At 34.2% G+C, this 19692-nt stretch overlaps 1 protein-coding gene across 2 annotated transcripts in view; it reads right to left on the reverse strand.

Moving 5' to 3' along the window:
• Dcc (DCC netrin 1 receptor) overlaps positions 1 to 19692 on the reverse strand; it is a 1132969-nt gene that overhangs the window by 204757 nt on the left and 908520 nt on the right. For both annotated transcript variants that reach the window (XM_074069811.1, XM_074069810.1), the window contains exon 13: positions 3555 to 3696. In XM_074069811.1, the coding sequence (XP_073925912.1) occupies positions 3555 to 3696 (142 nt within the window). The remainder of the gene's footprint in view (positions 1 to 3554; positions 3697 to 19692) is intronic.

Here is a 19692-nt window from a genome sequence, read left to right on the forward strand (position 1 = left end):
TATGAGCTACTCCAATTTCTTTGCTTTTGCCTGGAATGGTATTTAGCTAGAGTAGTGATGGGCTACCTATCCTGATTAAAAGCTCTAATTGTCACACATATTTTAGGTGAATAAAAATGTAGAGATGAATTATTTATTTTTGAATGAGTAAATTTTATTAGAGGATACAATTCAAAATGATTGTCCTTGAGAGGAAAAATAATGAAATGAATCTGTAATGAGAGAATAGTGTCTTCCTAAAATTCATGCATAATTAGAACATCAGACTATGACCTCACTTGGAAATAAGGTCTGTATGGATACAATTAGTTAAAAATCTCAAGATGAAATCACTTTAGATTTGGGTGGGTCTTGTATTTTATGTCCTTATTGGAAGAGGAAAGGAATCAAAGACACAAAGAAGGAAAGTGAGACAAAGATGTAGGCAGAGATTGTAGCAAAGCATCTACAAGTCAAGTAGTGCTAAGGACTGTTGGCAACCACCAGAGCTTCTTCCCTAGAGCTGCCATTCTGGTCTCTTGTACTGTGACCATAAATTTCCATTGTTTTAAACCATCAATTTTTTTAGGCATTTTTAAAATGCTGACTTAGTGGTGAATAAAAAGTCTTTGACAGTGAAAAGCTAACACTTGTTCTCTCTTTCTGTCTCTCTCTTTCTCTTACTTTCCTTCTTCCTCTTTCTCTTGCTCCCTCAATGACTTTAACTCCTATAGAGGGAAAGTCCTAAAAGTTTGGATATTTTGAGAGTGAGGTTATTAATTTTATAATACTGAGCTGAATGAGCTAAATTCCATTTATGAAACTAAGTCATAAATACCAAGCAATGATGCAATCAAATTCTATTGGCCAAAGGCTACTAATCTTTATTTATTTTAAGATTGCTCATTTCTTAGTTGTCCAGAGTCTTGATTTTTTAATTTACTTTTTATTGTACATACCCAGTTGCATATTCTACTGTTACCAAGAGTAAGCAATCCTGGCCCTCAACATTTTAGAATATATATTGTTGTTAACAATTTTAGACAAATTTTTTTAATTAAAATGTAGATTTGTGTAGAAATACTGACCAAAAACTGAGTTATCAGTTAGCAATATGTTTAAATATTCAATTTGTGGTTTGATATCTTTATACTGCATCATTTTCAATAGAAATACGATATGCGATGATATTATGTCTACTTTAAGTAACTGTAAATTGGTAGATATTTAGGTTTTTAAAAATTATTTACTATGAAAATGCTGCAACAAACACAATTTTAGTTTAAAATATTGCAAAAATATGATTGTTCCTTAGGATAAATCCTAGATGTTGGAAAACAGTTAGATCTTTATGAAAAAAGATATACACACAACACATACATTAATATAAATCTGTATACAACATATACATTTCCAGAAAGATTACAGAAATTTTCTGTCCCAAAACAGTATGTGAGAGTTTGCATTTCTTATATGCTTTTAAGAATAGGGTATCATCATTCATTTTTATTTTCATTATTTTAATGAAAGGAAAATGCTAACTCATTTTAACTTGCATTTCTCTATTTACCAAAGAAATTGAACCTTTTATTATGATCCATTTTATTATGGCCATTTATTGTTCTGTGAATTGAATATAGAGCCCTTAGATTTCTGTTGTAATGCTTATCCTTTACTTATTTTATAAACAAAGTTTATTTTACATTTTTAATACTTTTTCATTTAAAAAGGTAAAATAATGAAAAAATAGTTTCAAATCTTCAGATCTCTCTGGAAAAAAGGAAAGATATGTATTAAAATATCCTTAAGGTCTCATATAGTCTAATATTAAATCCTAGGAATTATACTACCATTCTCAGCTAGATTTTTCAATGTTGGTGATTTCAATGAAGGTAAACTACATGCACTACTAGGTATCCTGATGAGTACATGCCTCACTTTAACTTCAGTTATTTTTAACCTCTTCTCATGATTTCATCAGAAGAAAAGAAATAAAAAATAAGAGCATGGCTTTTTAAAATCTTTTAAAATAGTATGATAACTTAACTTCCTCTTAGATTCAACAATCCCTGCTTAGGAGATCTTGTCCAGATTAAAAACAGGGTTTGTGATTTTCTGTGATTTAGCTTGGAAACACTCTTATCACCATGTTAAAATTATATTGACAAAAAAACTTGAGAAAAAAATCAAGACTAATACGAGGTCTCAGATTATAGGCTAAACAAGAGACTTATAAAGTGTGTGTGTGTGTGTGTGTGTGTGTGTGTGTGTGTTACGATTTAAAAAAAAATCTATTGAATACCTGGTGGATAGAAAAAGGATAAATGAAAAAGTTTCTTGCTTTTGTTTCCTCTTTTGCAGTGATAGTTTATTCATCTAATGTAAGTTATATCCTTTGTAGTCTGTACATTATTATGGGCTCAATTTATGTGTTATCACCAATTTTGTCACCTTTCAGTCACTGTCATGAGTCATTACTGTATAATTTGCTTCCCCAGGCTCTAGCAATAGCTTAGGAATTTCCTAGAGTCTAGGAATTTTACCATTTCATGGTAAAGCTCTGATCCTTGCTGCTATCTTAGATCAAGTGACCATCATATAAACTGCTGATACTCAAGGGGTGACCTTTACGTTCACACACTCACCAGAAGATCTGGTTACCAGTGGTCTGCTGGAGGTATACACAGTAGTCAACCAAATGTTGGTAGACTTTGGCCAATGATAAACAAGAGAAATTGTTCACATTTTCTACTCAGTCATAGATTGTAAGATATATTAGTTTCTGTGTCCTCTCAAGAAATACTCCACGAGACATGTATTTGTTCCAAAATTGTGGCCACCCCAATTCACCATTTTCTGATTTCTTCTCTTCCTTTACTCACTTTCCTTGTTCACTCACTCTTGATTTCTTGAGGTCACACTTTCACAGGCATGACCTTGAAGTCCTTGCCTCAGTATGTTTCCTAGGAACTTGGAAAGAGAGGTATTAAGAGTTCCAAGTTTAAGGAAATATATGATTATTAATTTTATAAAATAAAAACCACATTGTCTTCATGAAAATTTGGCTGAGCATTCAAAAAGAAGTGTAATCTACTAGGAATTCTACCAATACTGTTATGAAAACAGATTTACTTATGTATTTTTGGAACTAGAACTGTCTTTGCTTACCAACTTACCATTTTCCTCATTCCCTGCTCCCCGCCCCCAGAAGTTGGGGAGAGACAAAGTAAGTTAAACTTGGAGCCACATCACATATAGGACTTTTAAAAGTTATTGGTTAAAAATTTAAAAGTTATTAGATAATAGGAAATGTTGACTCAGCAATATTGAAAAAGTAATATATATAAATATTCTGTGATACATTTATGCATATGAAGGCCCAGAAGCAAAATATGTAGTGAAAGCATTATACAGGATATAAAGTTAAAAACATAAAGGTTATTCTTGATCAGGCCAATAAATGTCACCTGCCAAGAAAAAACAAAATCAATGTTCCTTTGAAGTAAGAGTATATTTTATTCTTAAAGCATTTAATTCATCAAAACCTTGCCAGACTGCACCATGTGAACGCTGACCTGTGAACAGGTACCAGAGGTTGTTTGGCTCCAGTGTTTCCATCTCACCCCTGCGGGTTGTCTTTCTGTGTCGAATTTTATAGCCAGTAATAAATCCATTTTGTGTTCCCGATGGAGGAGGAAGCCAGCTTACTTTGATACTCTGTAAAATAATAAATGTAAATTAAGACACTGGACAAAAAAAGGATAACAAAATAAGGTCAAAGAAGTGACCCAAACACAAGTGTGAATAAGGCAGAAAGGCAAGAAATATTATGGATGGCCTCCCAGAATCAAACTACATACCTTCTTACACTCTAACAGCTTTTACATTTGTCTTCTTTTAATAAATACATACACTTCATTTGATTGATTATATGCATTGTCATCTCTTCTTTGTAAGCACCACTAAATGACAGTAAGATATTCTAAATGGTATTAAATGACTAAAAGTCAGAGAATAAGAGTACATTGGATAAGAGGTATCAGCAAGAAGGTGTAAATTGGATGGAAATGTGGTGACTGAAGTCTTCCTTTTCTCAGCTCAAACCTAAATACTTCTAAGAAATGTTAACGAAAAGCAAAGCAATTCCTACAATAAGATTCAGGGAACTCTGAGAATTGTTCCTTCCTACATAACTTGGAAGGTAGGACTGAAGCATGGTGCTGAAAGGGGATAAAGTAAAAGTCATGAAAATGAGGTAAAGTCCAGGCGCCTACTAACAGCTAGTAAACCAGTCTACTAACTAACCCTCATTGAATTTGAAGTGGCTTGGAGCTTTATGCTTTAAAGATACTGAAGACAGAGGCCACAGATTTGGATATCAGACACAAATGAGAACAGGGAGGTAAGCAAGATTTACTAGGCTGAAAAGATGGAAGAAAAAAAGATAGTGAAGATACAATGAAACACACTGAAAACTATTGAGCAATACAGGGTAGGAGGAAAAGGATAAGGAAGAGTAACAGAGGGGTCTGACTGATTGAAGTATAATATATTTCATGTTTGTTACTTGGATGAAGACAATTGTCAAAATTCATTGTTATTTACTTAACTGTGCCCCTCTAGAGGCCTATATTCATGTCCTAACTCCCAGTATCTCAGAACGTGATTGTGTTTGGAGATAGGCTGCTCAAAGAGTTCAGTGATACCATCAAGGTTCAGTGCTATCATTAGGGTGGGCTCCAGTTCAATGTGTAGTGTCCTCAAAGTCTAGGTGACTGAGTCACAGGAACAGATGGAAGAAAATCATGTGAACACACTGGAAGAAGATGGCTACCTATAAGCCAAGAAGGAAGGCTCAAAAAAACTCTTCTACCAGGCTGGTTGCTCTTTGATTAGCAGCCTTCTGAACTGAAGAAAATAAATTTCTGCTGTTTCAGCGGTCCTACAAAACTAACACATTCATGGGGTTTAACACATAAAATTTGTAAATTTCACTGTATTTTACTTACACTTCAACCAAAGAAAAGAAGAAGATGAGAAGGAAAAGTAGGGGAAAGAGAAAAAGAAGATCAGAGAAGAGAAATGATACGAGAATTGTGTTTCCACTAAAACTAAAATTGATAAACTGAGAAATATTTGCAAAAGTGCATTAAATAGCACAAAGGAAAATGCTAAAAAAAGAAAGAAAAGCTAAAAATGTTTTTAAGGAATGGAACACAGCTAGAGGAGAGAAAGAAGGGGCCTTGTTCAGTTTTATTATGTCTGTTGGTGCTATGTAACTTTTTAAAAAGAATCTGCATGTAATGCACATTGAATTAAAATTAATTGTTGAAATAAACACATGAAATTTTTGTTTTGAGGTTGTAGAAATAAATGGTGGGCTGTGAGAAAGAAGTCAGACCCAATATCAAGGAGCAGAATTCTCAGAGCATGGGCCATCAGCCCAGAGCCTTTTTGACTTCATCTCAGTCATGTGGCAGAGTTGCCAAGACAAGACAGTTCTCTCCAGAGAGAAACAAGTCCAAGATTCTTTTTCCAGATCTACTACAAAATAGATAGTGCTATATTTATAATCAACTTCTTTTATAAAAGGAGATAAAATGAGACAAACTCACAGTTACTTGCTAAGAACTTTGACAATGTTAAAGTGAGTCAACTACAGTAGATTCTTATTATTCCTAGTAATTATATTATATAAATGTGCTCCCAACATTGATGCTGTGAATATTATAATATTTCTCCTAGGGAAAATATAAATTTATCCTTCCATCCTCTGATTACATTTTTTGTCAACTTGGCTGTGTAGAAACTTCTTTTCTGCATGTTTTTAAGATACTTTATTTAATATTGCTGTCTACTCATTAACATTGAATTTTAATAACTGAGCAAAACTTATTTAATGCAAACATTCTCTCTGTAAGGCACAATACTTCCTTTCTGCACTTAAGAACACTGAATAGCAATTCAGCATTACACTCAAGAGGCATTTTAAACAGCAAAATCACCAATAAAAACACAAAAATGCAAAAAAACATGCCATGAAATAGACTTAAGAAAGGACGTTCATAGTCAGTATGAGAATTGGAGGCAGCTGGGCTCACCGCTATGCCATCAATGCCTCCTCAGCATGCAATTTGAAACAAGAAGGCAGGACTTCTTATTCCACCCCAGCTGGGAGATGTCCCTCTGGCCACTCACACTTTCACTGCTCTGCCCAAGACCACAAACGACCATTAGTAATTTTTTGGGGTTACCATTAAGTTTTAGTAGGTAAGCATCAGCAATAATGAGGATCAATTGTAGCATTGTAAATATGTTATTCACTACTGCAAATGTGTAAAATATATTATTTATATACTTTATAATAAGAAATATAAATATAAATATAAAATTCTCATTTTATATTTATTTTGGTAATTTTAGAGAACTCTAATGACATAGAATTGATCTCTCATTTAGGAATGTTAGCACATGATTGAAACAATGTGGCATTACTGACATCATTCACTCACTATACGACCTTTTAAACAGGAGAATTAAAAAGAATTTTTATTAATATTTGTTAACAACTTTTTAAAACCTACTACAGATCTGGCAATAGTTCACATACTCTACATGAGTTATGTTTCTATTCTCATTGTGACTTTATGAATTAAGTTTAACTGTTGTGCTCTTTAACTATCATGTTAACTGATCTATGAAGTACTTAAGCAATTCGAAGTCATGTAGCCAGTAAGTGGTGCAGGCAGGATTTTAAATGCAAACCCATGAACCCAAAGCTGGTATTCTTTATTATTTAATACTGCCTTCCAAAAGAAGCTTAAGAGGTTGAGAATCTAACTCATTTAGTTATTACTCATTCAAAATATATGCTTGGGATGAAGGAAACACTCTAAATCATGGTTTTCTTCACTCACTGTTATGACTGAAGAAAAAGACAAACTAATAATGAGAAAGTAAAGTACTAATAGAATATTCCATAGGCATTAGAGGGAAAGATGAAGTCTTATGTGGTCAAAAGACTTTGAAGAAGTCTACCCCTCAAGTGAGAACAGGACTTCATTCAGGGGATGCAAAAGCTATTTAAGATTGAGAAATACTAAGGATGAGGTAGAAGTGTCATAGCCTCTTCAAGACAAGGTCATATAATACCTTAGTGGCTAGAGAAAATGAGATACAAAGGACAATGAAATTAGGTAAATTGGATAAAAATTTTCTTTCAGATCATACTAAACAGATATATGGTGGGATCAATGTATATAAGGCATTTGACTGATCTCTTTGGGAGACAAATAATGAATAAAATAAAATATGCTGTATCTAGCTCCCAGGGTTCCCATAGTCTTCAATATACATAATCCTCACCTTTCTGTTTTCTCCCAACTACACACACATATATGCACATGTGGGGATCTGTTCTTTGGTCTAAATGTTTTAGAAACTAGTAAAGAAAACTAGAATTCAACAAATATTCAGAACATATTTATATTCCTCTGGATATCTAATTTTTATTTTTCAATATTTCAAGGTAGTGATACCATATAATATCACCAATTCACAGTTGTACAAAGAAGGGAATTGAGGCAGAGAGTAAAATAAATGAGTGAGCTAACTTTTCCAATTGTTGAGCTCAATATTATTCTTACTTCATATATAAATAGTCATGTGGCTCTATTTGGGAATTTACTCACCTAAATTTTCACATAAAATATTCTTGAAAAGAAAACTAAATTTCAATAATTACATTATTTTAGTAGCACTTGGGTTTGAAGTCAGGGCTTTGTGCTTCCCAGGTAAATGCTCTACCACCTGAAACACACCTCCAGCCCTTTTTGCAGTGGTTATTTTGGAGATGGGGATCTTACTTTATACCCAGGATGGCCTGGAATGTACTGTGATCCCCCTATTTTATGCTTTCCTCCATCACTGGGATGATGAGTGAGGGCCACCATGTCCCCCTCCCCATATAGATGGGGCCTCACAAGCTTATTTTGCCCAAAGTTGCCTGGAACTGTCACCCTCCTGACCTCAGTTCCCCACATAGCTTAGCAAAACAGGAGCATACATCATACTCAGCTATTGGTTGAGATGGCATCTCCCTAACTTTTGGTCCAGGCTTACCTCAAACTCCCATACTCTGAACTTAGTCCTCCAGGTAGCTAGACTGTAGGCATGAGCCACTGACAATGAGCTCAATAGTTACTTTTAACTACATTCAGTAAATCTTCAATTCATAGCCTGTGCAAATCAACAGGGATCATTTCCTAAGGATTACAGCTTGTTTTTAAGTCAAAATTAAATTCAAACAAAGGAAAAATTCAAACATAGATTATGAGCCTTAGATCAAGAGTTAGAACTTTTTGATGTCCATCAAATATTTTGCTATTACTTTGCTAGGAGACCTCACATAAGTCTTATAAATTACTTAAATCACAATGTACATATTGAAAGAGGGAGAAAATTGTGCTTAGTATGGCTACAAAATGATTATAAATCACTTGATAAGCCTGGAGATCTTAATTATACTAATGGTTGCATGAGTAGTAGTTTTTGACAGATAATAATTTCATGATTTCCAGTGATTGAATAAATGATCCCCACATAGCCAACCTCTTACTATCAAAGCATAATAGCAATTAATTAATAGAATCAATTACACACTCTATGCTCCAGGATGTGAGTGTCCTCAATGGTTATTATTCATCTTTGGAAATAATTTTATTATCTTTATTCATCCTTATCTGTTGGCAGAAGCTAAGTTTATGAACATCTTTCATATTTTGTCATCTATTTCAAGCACATGCCAGCAGGTTGCAAAGACTATGGTAAGCAATGGTTTTGTTCTAAGGTTCCTATTTTGTATTGTGTGATTTCTTAAATTATCTTATATGAGGAAGTTAAGTGAAAGTATTCAACTATTTCTTTTTTTAGCTTTTTTATTGTGCTGTGTTGGGAGTAGATTGTGACATTTACAGAAGTTCTTAAAACATATCAAATACATCATACTTGAATTCACCCCCTCATTCTCCTTTATACCCTCTTCTCCCATTCCTGGAGTAGTTAATGGTACAATATATGAGACCTGTTCAGTCTTTGCTTAGTGTCTCAGACTTCACTTGCTTTCCCTCACTGAGTTCCCATAATGGAACTTTCTCCATTATGGGAAAGTTCTTTTAAAACAATCTCATGAACAAGCCTGATACTGATTTTTATTAAAAGTACTCAACATATGCCCTTTGACTTTTGAAAAATCAATTCTAGTAGCTGTGACTTGTTGTCTTTTTATTAATTGAAAGACAGGAATTAATCCTTTTCATCATTATCATGTTCTGCTTCAAATCAAGAATTAGTTTCCTTTTTTTCAGATTTGGAAAAAAAGGAAGAGCTACAAAATTTAGCTTCCACAAATCCCTTATTTCTCTCTTTGATTACCATAGAAATGATTTGATTTCCAAATAAGTTGTTGGAGAGTGGTTAAGTTTATTAATTTAAATGGAAGGGTCTACTTGGCCATAGTTCTCAACTCCTGGAATAGTCCTGTTCAATTCAGTGATGTGGAATTATTTTTATCATGGGGCATATTAATTCATTACTTAGTTTTTCTTTCACCCTAGATGCATATACATACTATATAATAAAACAAAATAAAATAATAGATAAGACTATCAAACAAAATTTTCCTACATGGAACATTTTATAAACTTCTATTTTTTAACTCCACATATCTCATTTCATACTGTCATTTAGACTTCCTTTCTCTAGAGACAGCTTCAGGTAAAGACAAGCCCACTTTAGACTCTCTCTAAACACAAGCAGTTATTCTAGTAAGGAGTCTTAAATACTGTATTATATGAATAGATTTTCTGTAGAAGGGAATTTGAAAGCACTATTTGAAAGAACGTCCTTGTGACAACTAAGAACAAAGCAGGAATCTAAAAATCTTGAAACTAATTTGAAATCTATTTTAGACTCAGCTCCTTATTTCTTTTCTGTACTTCTGTTGAATTGAATCCCATGTGAAGTAGTCTTCCAGTAATCATGAACATGTATTTGTGCATGAATGCACATCAGCACTTCCAAAGAATTAACTTTCATTGTACCCCCCATCTGTTCCCTTATTTTAATTCCCTTTACCAGTACCCTAAATTAAACCATGATCTGTTTATTGCTCAGAATATTGTCACAGTTAATAGGTCCCCATAGTTATTGTGTCACACTGCTTGGGCAAATATCAGCTTATTATTTTCATAGATGTATGATCCCAAATGAGCAACTTAAATTCTCTAATCATGCATTTTCTGTTGTGAAACATGAATTAACCAGAAAACCATCACTTAGGACTGGTATTGATTTATGGAGGGAATGCAAATATGTTGGAAATTCTGTGAGAGTGCTGGTACATAGTATTTATGCAAAAACTGTACATATTTAATAGGAAGTGGAAGAAGGGGGAAGGGAAAAAGACAGAGAGAGGGCAAGAGATCAAGAGATTGTGAAAAGTAGGAAGAACAAAGAAAGGCAAAAGTGGAAACAAGGAGGGAAAATGGCAGGTTAGAGACATGTAACACTTTCCTGCATCTCTACAAATCTTAAACAAAACATCAGGTGTATGGTTGTAGAGAGAGATAGGTGGTGTAAAAAGCAAGATAGGGCCACAGTAAACAAAACTGAAATGAACAGATGAATGAAGTAAAGAAGTTAAATCAAACATTCTTAAGAAAGTCATCAACATGGATGAGAAACTCAGAAAGAATTTGAGATTCTGGAAAAAAAATTAAAAGAAATGTTGGAAATGAGATGCTCAATAAAACAAACAGTGAAAAGTATCATCAATAGATTATATGGAGCAGAAGACAGAACGTAAGGGATTGAAGACAGGTTGAGGAAATATTACATTTGGACAGCAATGATCACAACTTTTAAGAACTCTGACACAGGATTAAGAGACTAAATCTAAGAATTTGTGCAGTAGAAGAAAGAACTGAGATACCAATTAAAGGCATAGAAAACCTATTCAATGAAATTATAGTAGAAAATTTCCCAAATCTCAAAAAATATATGGGCATCCAAGTAGAGGAAGTATTTATAACCCAAATAGGTATGACTAGTAAATAAATTCTCCATATCTCATTATGTTAAACTGTGAAGATAAATATAGCCATTAAAGTTATCCTTTAGAATTGGTAGAGAAAAAAATGAGTCCCTGTAGATAAGCAGCAACTAAGCAATTCATGATCACTAGCCTAGCATGGCAAAAGATACTTAAAGGAATCCTACACACAGATGAGGAAAAAATGATAGTCACAAACAGGAAAGAATAAATTTCATGAAAGAAATAATAGCTACTTATAAGAATTAGAAAAAAATCAAACATTTTCACTCAGAGAGCCAACAAAGGTTTAAGGTAAATAAGGTTACAGAAAAAAACAAAAGGAAAATAACTAATTTACGGGACTCTGAAAACTTCTCAATCACACCCCTAAATATGAATGGCCTAACTTCATAGTCAAAAGATGTAATTTATTTGAATTAAAGAAAAAGGAAGAGCCAACAATTTTCAAGAAATACAAGTCACTGATGAAGATACACACAGAGTGAAAGTCAAAGGGTGGAAAATAATACATCACATAAATTGAAGCTTAAAACAAGCAGAGGCAGCTATGTTCATATATGAAAAGGTAAACCTCAAGCCAAAATTCTCAGAAGAGAAAAAAGTCACTGCATAGTATAAAGTTAAGTTGGGAAGATATAAAAATTATAAATATATATGCAACAAATTCACTGCTCATAAAATAAGCACTTCTGATTATAGAGATCCAGATACAAAAAGAGTGCATGACTTCAATATCCCACTCTCATCAGATAGATATAGAGACAAAATAAATAACAAAGAACCTTCAGAGTTCAACTCTATCATAGGCCAAATGGACTTAGTAGATATCTACAGAAGATCCTATCCAACAGATGATGAGTGCACATTCTTTTCAGCATGCCATGGAATATTCTCCAAAATAGAGCACATTTTATACATTTTATTAAAGACAAAAGTTGGAATAATGTCTTATACCTTATTGGATCATAATGGAATAAAATTTGGAATCAGCAGCAAGAAAATCTGTAGAAACTGTATAAAACATGGACATTGACAATATAGTTTTGATTGACTATTGAATTGTCATTGAAGAAATTAGGTAAGAAATTAACAAATTCCTAGGATCAATTGAAAATGAAAATACAATTACCAGAACTTTGTGAACTAGGAAAGTCAGTTCTAAAAGAGGAAGTTTATAGCTATGAATTGTGTTGTTACATGCACAGGAGAACTCTGGGTAAACAAAGCCTGCAGGGCCAGGTGAGTGCTAAGCTCACCCCAGAGATCTGCATAAATAACACCTCCAGCAACAGCAGGCTGACAGCAGCGGGCAGGCAAGCCACAGCTCAGATACCATTCTCAGAACTGTCTCCAGACTTTTTTTTTTCTTTTTCTCCCTACCTTTGAAGAGAGAACAACCGGATTACACCTGCATGCTGAAAAACTTACTGAAACTGTATTGCATTTGAACTTGGGACACTTGGTGGGGTTTTTGTGTGTGTGTGTGTGTGTGTATGTAGTTTTGTTCTACTTTATGTGTCCCCTTTGATGAGACAACTAAAGAACAACATCTGAGGCACCATCTCCAGGATTGGAGACTGAGATGGACACCCAAATTATTAAGACTTAAACTTCATTGCATTTGAACTTGGAGGTTTTTTGGTTTTTTGGTTTTTTTGGATTTTTAAAAAAATTTTCTATTTTTCATTTTATTTTATTTTATTTTTGTACATAGATATTTCTTTCATTTACTTATTTTTAATTTTTATTCTTATCTTTTTTTTTATTTTTTATTTTCAATCCTCTCTCTGTCTCTCTAATGCCTGTTCAGCTTACTGTTGATTAGTACACTAACGCTCCCTGTTTATACCTTTGAAACTTTCTTGTACGATTCCTTGTTCTGTTTCCTCCTTCTTGCCTGTTTATCTGTTTTGCCCTTTTCTTTAACTTCTTCCTTTCCATCTCAGCTCACCCTTCCATTCTAAATATTACCATTGTTATTATTACAAGCTAGAAAATAATTAATTGCACACAGTACAGGGACAGTAACAACACCAAAGACAATGACGGGAAGACAGAAAAAACAGGGAAACCAGTTTCCCCACAGCAAAAAATTAGTATAGGAACCAGAGAGGAATGAAGAAAACAGATACTCAGATCCAGACTCCAACAAAATGAAGATAAACTATGCCAAAGAACCCAATGAAACCCACAAGAATAATTTAAAAGAAGACATACTAAAGGTACTCAAAGAGAATTTTATAGAGATGATATTTGATAAGGTCAATCAAAATGTACAGGAGACACTCAAGAAATACCAAGACAACAAAAACAGAGAATTTGAAAAAGAAAAGAAGAAATAAAGGAAACCATAGAAGCACTGTATAAACACCAAAGTGAAACAGAGAACACAATGAATAAACAGATAAATGAACTCAGAACAAAATAGAAAACATAAAAGAGGAAAACAGCCAGGATATTGAAAAATCTCAGAAAAAAGAACAAAACAGAACTGCAAAACAAAACAGAAGGCCAATCCATCAGAATAGAACAAACAGAAGAAAGAATCTCAGAACTTGAAGATGAAATGGTAATTAAAGGAAAAACCAAAGAACTATTAATTAAACAACTCAAGACCTGTGAAAAGAAAATGCAAGAACTCACTGACTCCATCAAAAGACCAAACTTGAGAATCATGGGCATCAAAGAAGGAGAAGAGGTGCAAGCGAAGGGAATGTGCAATATATTGAACAAAATAATAACGGAAAATTTCCTAAATCTAGAGAAGGATATTCCCATACAAATGCAAGAGGCCTCCAGGACACCAAACAGACCAGATCAAAATAGAACTACTCCACGACATATCATCATTAAAACAAGTTCAAAAACTAAGGAAAGAATATTGAAGGCTGTAAGAGAGAAAAAACAAGTAACATACAAAGGTAAACCCATCAAAATCACAGCAGACTTCTCAACAGAAACATTAAAAGCAAGAAGAGCGTGGGGTGAGATCCTCCGGGCATTGAATGAAAATAACTTCAACCCCAGGATACTCTACCCAGCAAAACTATCATTCAAAATAGATGGAGCAATAAAAGTCTTCCATGATAAGCAGAAACTAAAACAATATGTGACCACAAAGCCACAACTACAAAGGATTCTTCAAGGGATTCTGCACACAGAAAGTGAAACCCAACTTAACCATGAAAAGACAGGCAGCACCAAAGCACAGGAAAAGAAAAAGCAAGAAAGTAGAGAGTAACCTCAACTTAGGTACACACAATCAAACCTTCAAACAACTAAGACAACTAAATGACAGGAGTCACCACATACCTATCAGTACTAACACTTAATGTTAACGGACTTAATTCACCCATCAAAAGGCATTGCTTGATGAAATGGATTAAAAGGGAAGATCCAACAATTTGTTGCTTACAGGAGATCCATCTCACCAACAGAAATAAGCATAGGCTTAGGATGAAAGGCTGGAAGAAGATTTACCAAGCCAATGGCCCCCGAAAACAGGCAAGAGTAGCAATACTTATTTCTGACAAAGTACACTTCAAACCTACACTGATCAAATGAGATAAAGAAAGACATTCTATACTAATAAAAGGAGAAATAGACCAAAAGGAAATAATAATCATCAACCTGTATGCACCCAATGTCAACGCACCCAATTTCATCAAACATACCCTGAAAGACCTAAAAGCATATATTAACTCCAACACAGTGGTTGTGGGAGACTTTAACACTCCATTATCCTCAATAGATAGGTCATCCAAACAAAAAATCAATAAAGAAATCCAAGATCTAAAATATGCAATAGATCAAATGGACCTACTTGATGTCTACAGAACATTTCATCCAACTTCTATACAATATACATTCTTCTCAGCAGCCCATGGAACCTTCTCCAAAATAGATCATATCCTAGGGCACAAAGCAAGTCTCAGCAAATATAAGAAAGTAGAAATTATACCATGCATACTATCTGATCACAATGTAGTAAAAGTAGAACTCAACAACAAAAGTAGACAAAAAACATGCAAACAGCTGGAAACTGAGTAAGTCATTACTTAATGAACAATGGATCATTGGTGAAATAAAAGAGGAAATTTAAAAGTTCCTGGAACTCAATGAAAATGAAAACACAACCACCAGAACCTATGGGACACAGCTAAGGCAGTCCTGAGAGGAAAGTTTATAGCCATGAGTGCATATATTAAAAGGACTGAAAGATCCCAAATCAATGACCTAATGATACACCTTAAACTCCTAGAAAAACAAGAACAAGCAAATCCCAAAATAAACTGGAGAGAAATAATAAAAATAAGAGCTGAAATCAATGAAATAGAAACCAAAAAAAAAACATACAAAGAATTAATGAAACAAAAAGTTGGTTCTTTGAAAAAATAAACAAGATCAACTCAGGCAAACCTGAGTAAAATGAGGAGAGAAAAAACCCAAATTAGTAGAATCAGGAATGCAAAAGGGGAGATTACAACAAACACTATGGAAGTCCAGGAAATCATCAGAGACTACTTTGAGAACCTATATTCAAATAAATTTGAAAATCTTAAAGAAATGGACAGATTTCTAGATACATATGATCATCCAAAACTGAACCAAGAGGAAAGTAATCACCTGAATAGATTTACAACACAAAATGAAATTGAAGCAGCAATCAAGAGTCTCCTGAAAAAGAAAAGTCCAGGACCTGATGAATTCTCTGCTGAATTCTATCAGACCTTTAAAGAAGAACTGATACCAACACTCCTTAAACTGTTCCATGAAATAGAAAGGGAAGGAAAACTGCCAAACACATTTTATGAAGCCAGTATTACACTTATCCCAAAACCAAGCAAAGACACCTCCAAAAAGGAGAACTATAGGCCAATCTCCTTAATGAACATTGATGCAAAAATCCTCAACAAAATAATGGTAAACCAAATTCAACAACACATCAAAAAGATTGTTCACCACGACCAAGTAGGCTTCATCCCAGTGATGCAGGGGTGGTTCAACATACGAAAATCAATAAACGTAATAAACCACATTAACAAAAGCAAAGACAAAAACCACTTGATCATCTCAATAGATGCAGAAAAAGCCTTTGATAAGATCCAACATCATTTCATGATAAAAGCTCTAAGAAAACTAGGAATAGAAGGAAAGTACCTCAACATTATAAAAGCTATATATGACAAACCTACAGCCAGCATTATACTTAACGGAGAAAAACTGAAATCATTCCCTCTAAAATCAGGAACCAGACAAGGATGCCCACTATCTCCACTCCTATTCAACATAGTACTGGAATTCCTAGCCAGAGCAATTAGGCAAGAAGAAGGAATAAAGGAATACAAATAGGTAAATAAACTGTCAAAATATCCCTATTTGCAGATGACATGATCCTATATCTTAAAGACCCAAAAAACTCTACTCAGAAGCTTCTAGACATCATCAATAGCTATAGCAAGGTAGCAGGATATAAAATCAACATAGAAAAATCATTAGCATTTCTATATACCAACAATGAGCAAACTGAAAAAGAACGTATGAAAACAATTGCATTTACAATAGCCTCAAAAAAATCAAATACCTAGGTGTAAACCTAACAAAAGATGTGAATGACCTCTACAAGGAAAACTATAAACTTCTGAAGAAAGAGACTGAGGAAGACTATAGAAAGTGGAGAGATCTCTCATGCTCATGGATTGGTAGAATCAACATAGCAAAAATGTCTATACTCCCAAAAGTAATCTACATGTGTAATGCAATTCCCATCAAAATTCCAATGACATTCATTAAAGAGATTGAAAAATCTACCGTGAAATTTATATGGAAACACAAGAGGCCACGAATGGCCAAGGCAATACTCAGTCAAAAGAACAATACTGGAGGTATCACAATACCTGACTTCAAACTATATTACAAAGCAATAACAATAAAAACAGCATGGTACTGGCACAAAAACAGACACGAAGACCAGTGGAACAAAATAGAGGACCCAGATATGAAGCCACAAAACTATAACCAACTTGTCTTTGACAAAGGAGCTAAAAATATATGATGGAGAAATAGCAGCCTCTTCAAGAAAAACTGCTGGGAAAACTGGTTAGCAGTCTGCAAAAAACTGAAACTAGATCCATGTATATCACCCTGTACCAATCTTAACTCAAAATGGATCAAGGATCTTAATATCAGACCACAAACTCTAAAGTTGATACAGGAAAGAGTAGGAACTACTCTGGAGTTAGTAGGTATAGGTAAGAACTTTCTCAACGGAACCCCAGCAGCACAGCAACTAAGAGACAGCATAGATAAATGGGACCTCATAAAACTAAAAAGCTTCTGTTCATCAAAAGAAATGGTCTCTAAACTGAAGAGAACACCCACAGAGTGGGAGAAAATATTTGCCAACTACACATCAGACAAAGGACTGATAACCAGAATATATAGGGAACTTAAAAAACTAAATTCTCCCAAAACTAATGAACCAATAAAGAAATGGGCAAGTGAACTAAACAGAACTTTCTCAAAAGAAGAAATTCAAATGGCCAAAAAACACATGAAAAAATGCTCACCATCTCTAGCAGTAAAGGAAATGCAAATTAAAACTACACTAAGATTCCACCTCACCCCTGTTAGAATAGCCATCATTAGCAACACCACAAACAACAGGTGTTGGCGAGGATGCGGGGGAAAAAGGAACGCTCTTACACTGCTGGTGGGAATGTAAACTAGTACAACCACTCTGGAAAAATATTTGGAGGCTACTTAAAAAGCTAAACATTGAGCTACCATTTGATCCAGCAATACCACTCTTGGGGATATACCCAAAAGACTGTGACACAGGTTACTCCAGAGGCACCTGCACACCCATGTTTATTGCGGCACTATTCACAATAGTCAAGTTATGGAAACAGCCAAGATGCCCCACCACTGACGAATGGATTAAGAAAATGTGGTATCTGTACACAATGGAATTTTATGCAGCCATGAAGAAGAACGAAATGTTATCACTCGCTGGTAAATGGATGGAATTGGAGAACACCATTCTGAGTGAGGTTAGCCTGGTCCCAAAGACCAAAAATCGTATGTTCTTCCTCATATGCGGACAAATCAAGGGCAAATACAACAAGGGGATTGGACTTTGAGCACAAGACAAAAGCGAGAGCACACAAGGGAGGGGTGAGGATAGGTAAGACACCTAAAAAATTAGCTAGCATTTGTTGCCCTTAATGCAGAGAAACTAACGCAGATACCTTAAAAGCAACTGAGGCCAATAGGAAAAGGGGACCAGGAACTAGAGAAAAGGTTAGATCAAAAAGAATTAACCTAGAAGATAACACACACACACAGGAAATCAATGTGAGTCAATGCCCTGTATAGCTATCCTTATCTCAACCAGCAAAAACCCTTGTTCCTTCCTATTATAGCTTATACTCTCTACAACAAAATTAGCGATAAGTGCAAAATAGTTTCTGCTGGGTATTGAGGGGGTGAGGGGTAGAGCGAGGGGGCGGAGTGGGTGGTAAGGAAGGGGGTGGGGGCAGGGGGGAGAAATGACCCAAGCCTTGTATGCACATATGAATAAAAAAAAAGACTCTAATATGGTTTGACATGACATGCAGTGAATTTCAGCTATCTAAAAAGACTGATGTCCCATCTGTAGGCAGATTAATAAAAGGTATAAAACTTTCTAACCATCAAGCAGAAAAAAATACCAGGTTGGTAGTTATACTAAGGATAATAAAAAAAAAAAAGAATGGTGTTGTTAAATAATCTGGAGGATCTTAAGTAAATAACCTAATGATGCATCTCAAGCTCTTAGAAAAGCAAAACAAATCAAACCCCAAACTAGTAGTAAGAAATAAATAATGATCAGGGGAGAAATTCATGAATTAGAGACTTATTTAGTAATACAAAGAATCAATGAAATAAAGATTTGGTTCTTTGAAATGATAAACAAGACCAACGGACCCTTAGCCTAATTAACCAAAGAAAGAAAGAGACAAACCAAATTAATAAAATTAGCATTAAAGGAAATGCTATTTCAACAGATACCAATGAAATCCATAGGATTATTAGGGGATATTTTGAAAACTTGTACTGCAATTAAGTAAAAAATATAGAAGAAATGTTTAAATTTCTAGACACATATGACCTACCAAAATTAAACCAATATGATATAAGTAACATAGCTATAACAAGCAGTGAAATTGACAGAACAACATAATAATAATCTTTCAACAAAGGAATGCCCAAGACTGGTTCTGTTCACTGTTGAATTCTATCAGACTGTATATGAACTGACACTAATGCTTCTTAAATTATTTCATGAATATTAGGGGAAGGAAAACTACCAAACTCATTTATGAAAGCAGTAATTATCATGTTACCAATACTGGATAAGAACAAACAACAAAAATAACAAACTATAGACTGATTTCTTTAATGAACATTAATGTAAAAAAATCTCAGTAAATTCTTGAGACTCAAATTGAACAACACATTATAAACTTACTCATGCACCATGAGCAAGTTGGTTTCATTCCAGGATGCATAGATTGTTCAACATAAGCAAATCAATAAATGTACTATACCATATAAAC

Source organism: Castor canadensis, chromosome 4 (assembly GCF_047511655.1).
Source record: "Castor canadensis chromosome 4, mCasCan1.hap1v2, whole genome shotgun sequence".
Lineage (NCBI taxonomy): Eukaryota > Metazoa > Chordata > Mammalia > Rodentia > Castoridae > Castor > Castor canadensis.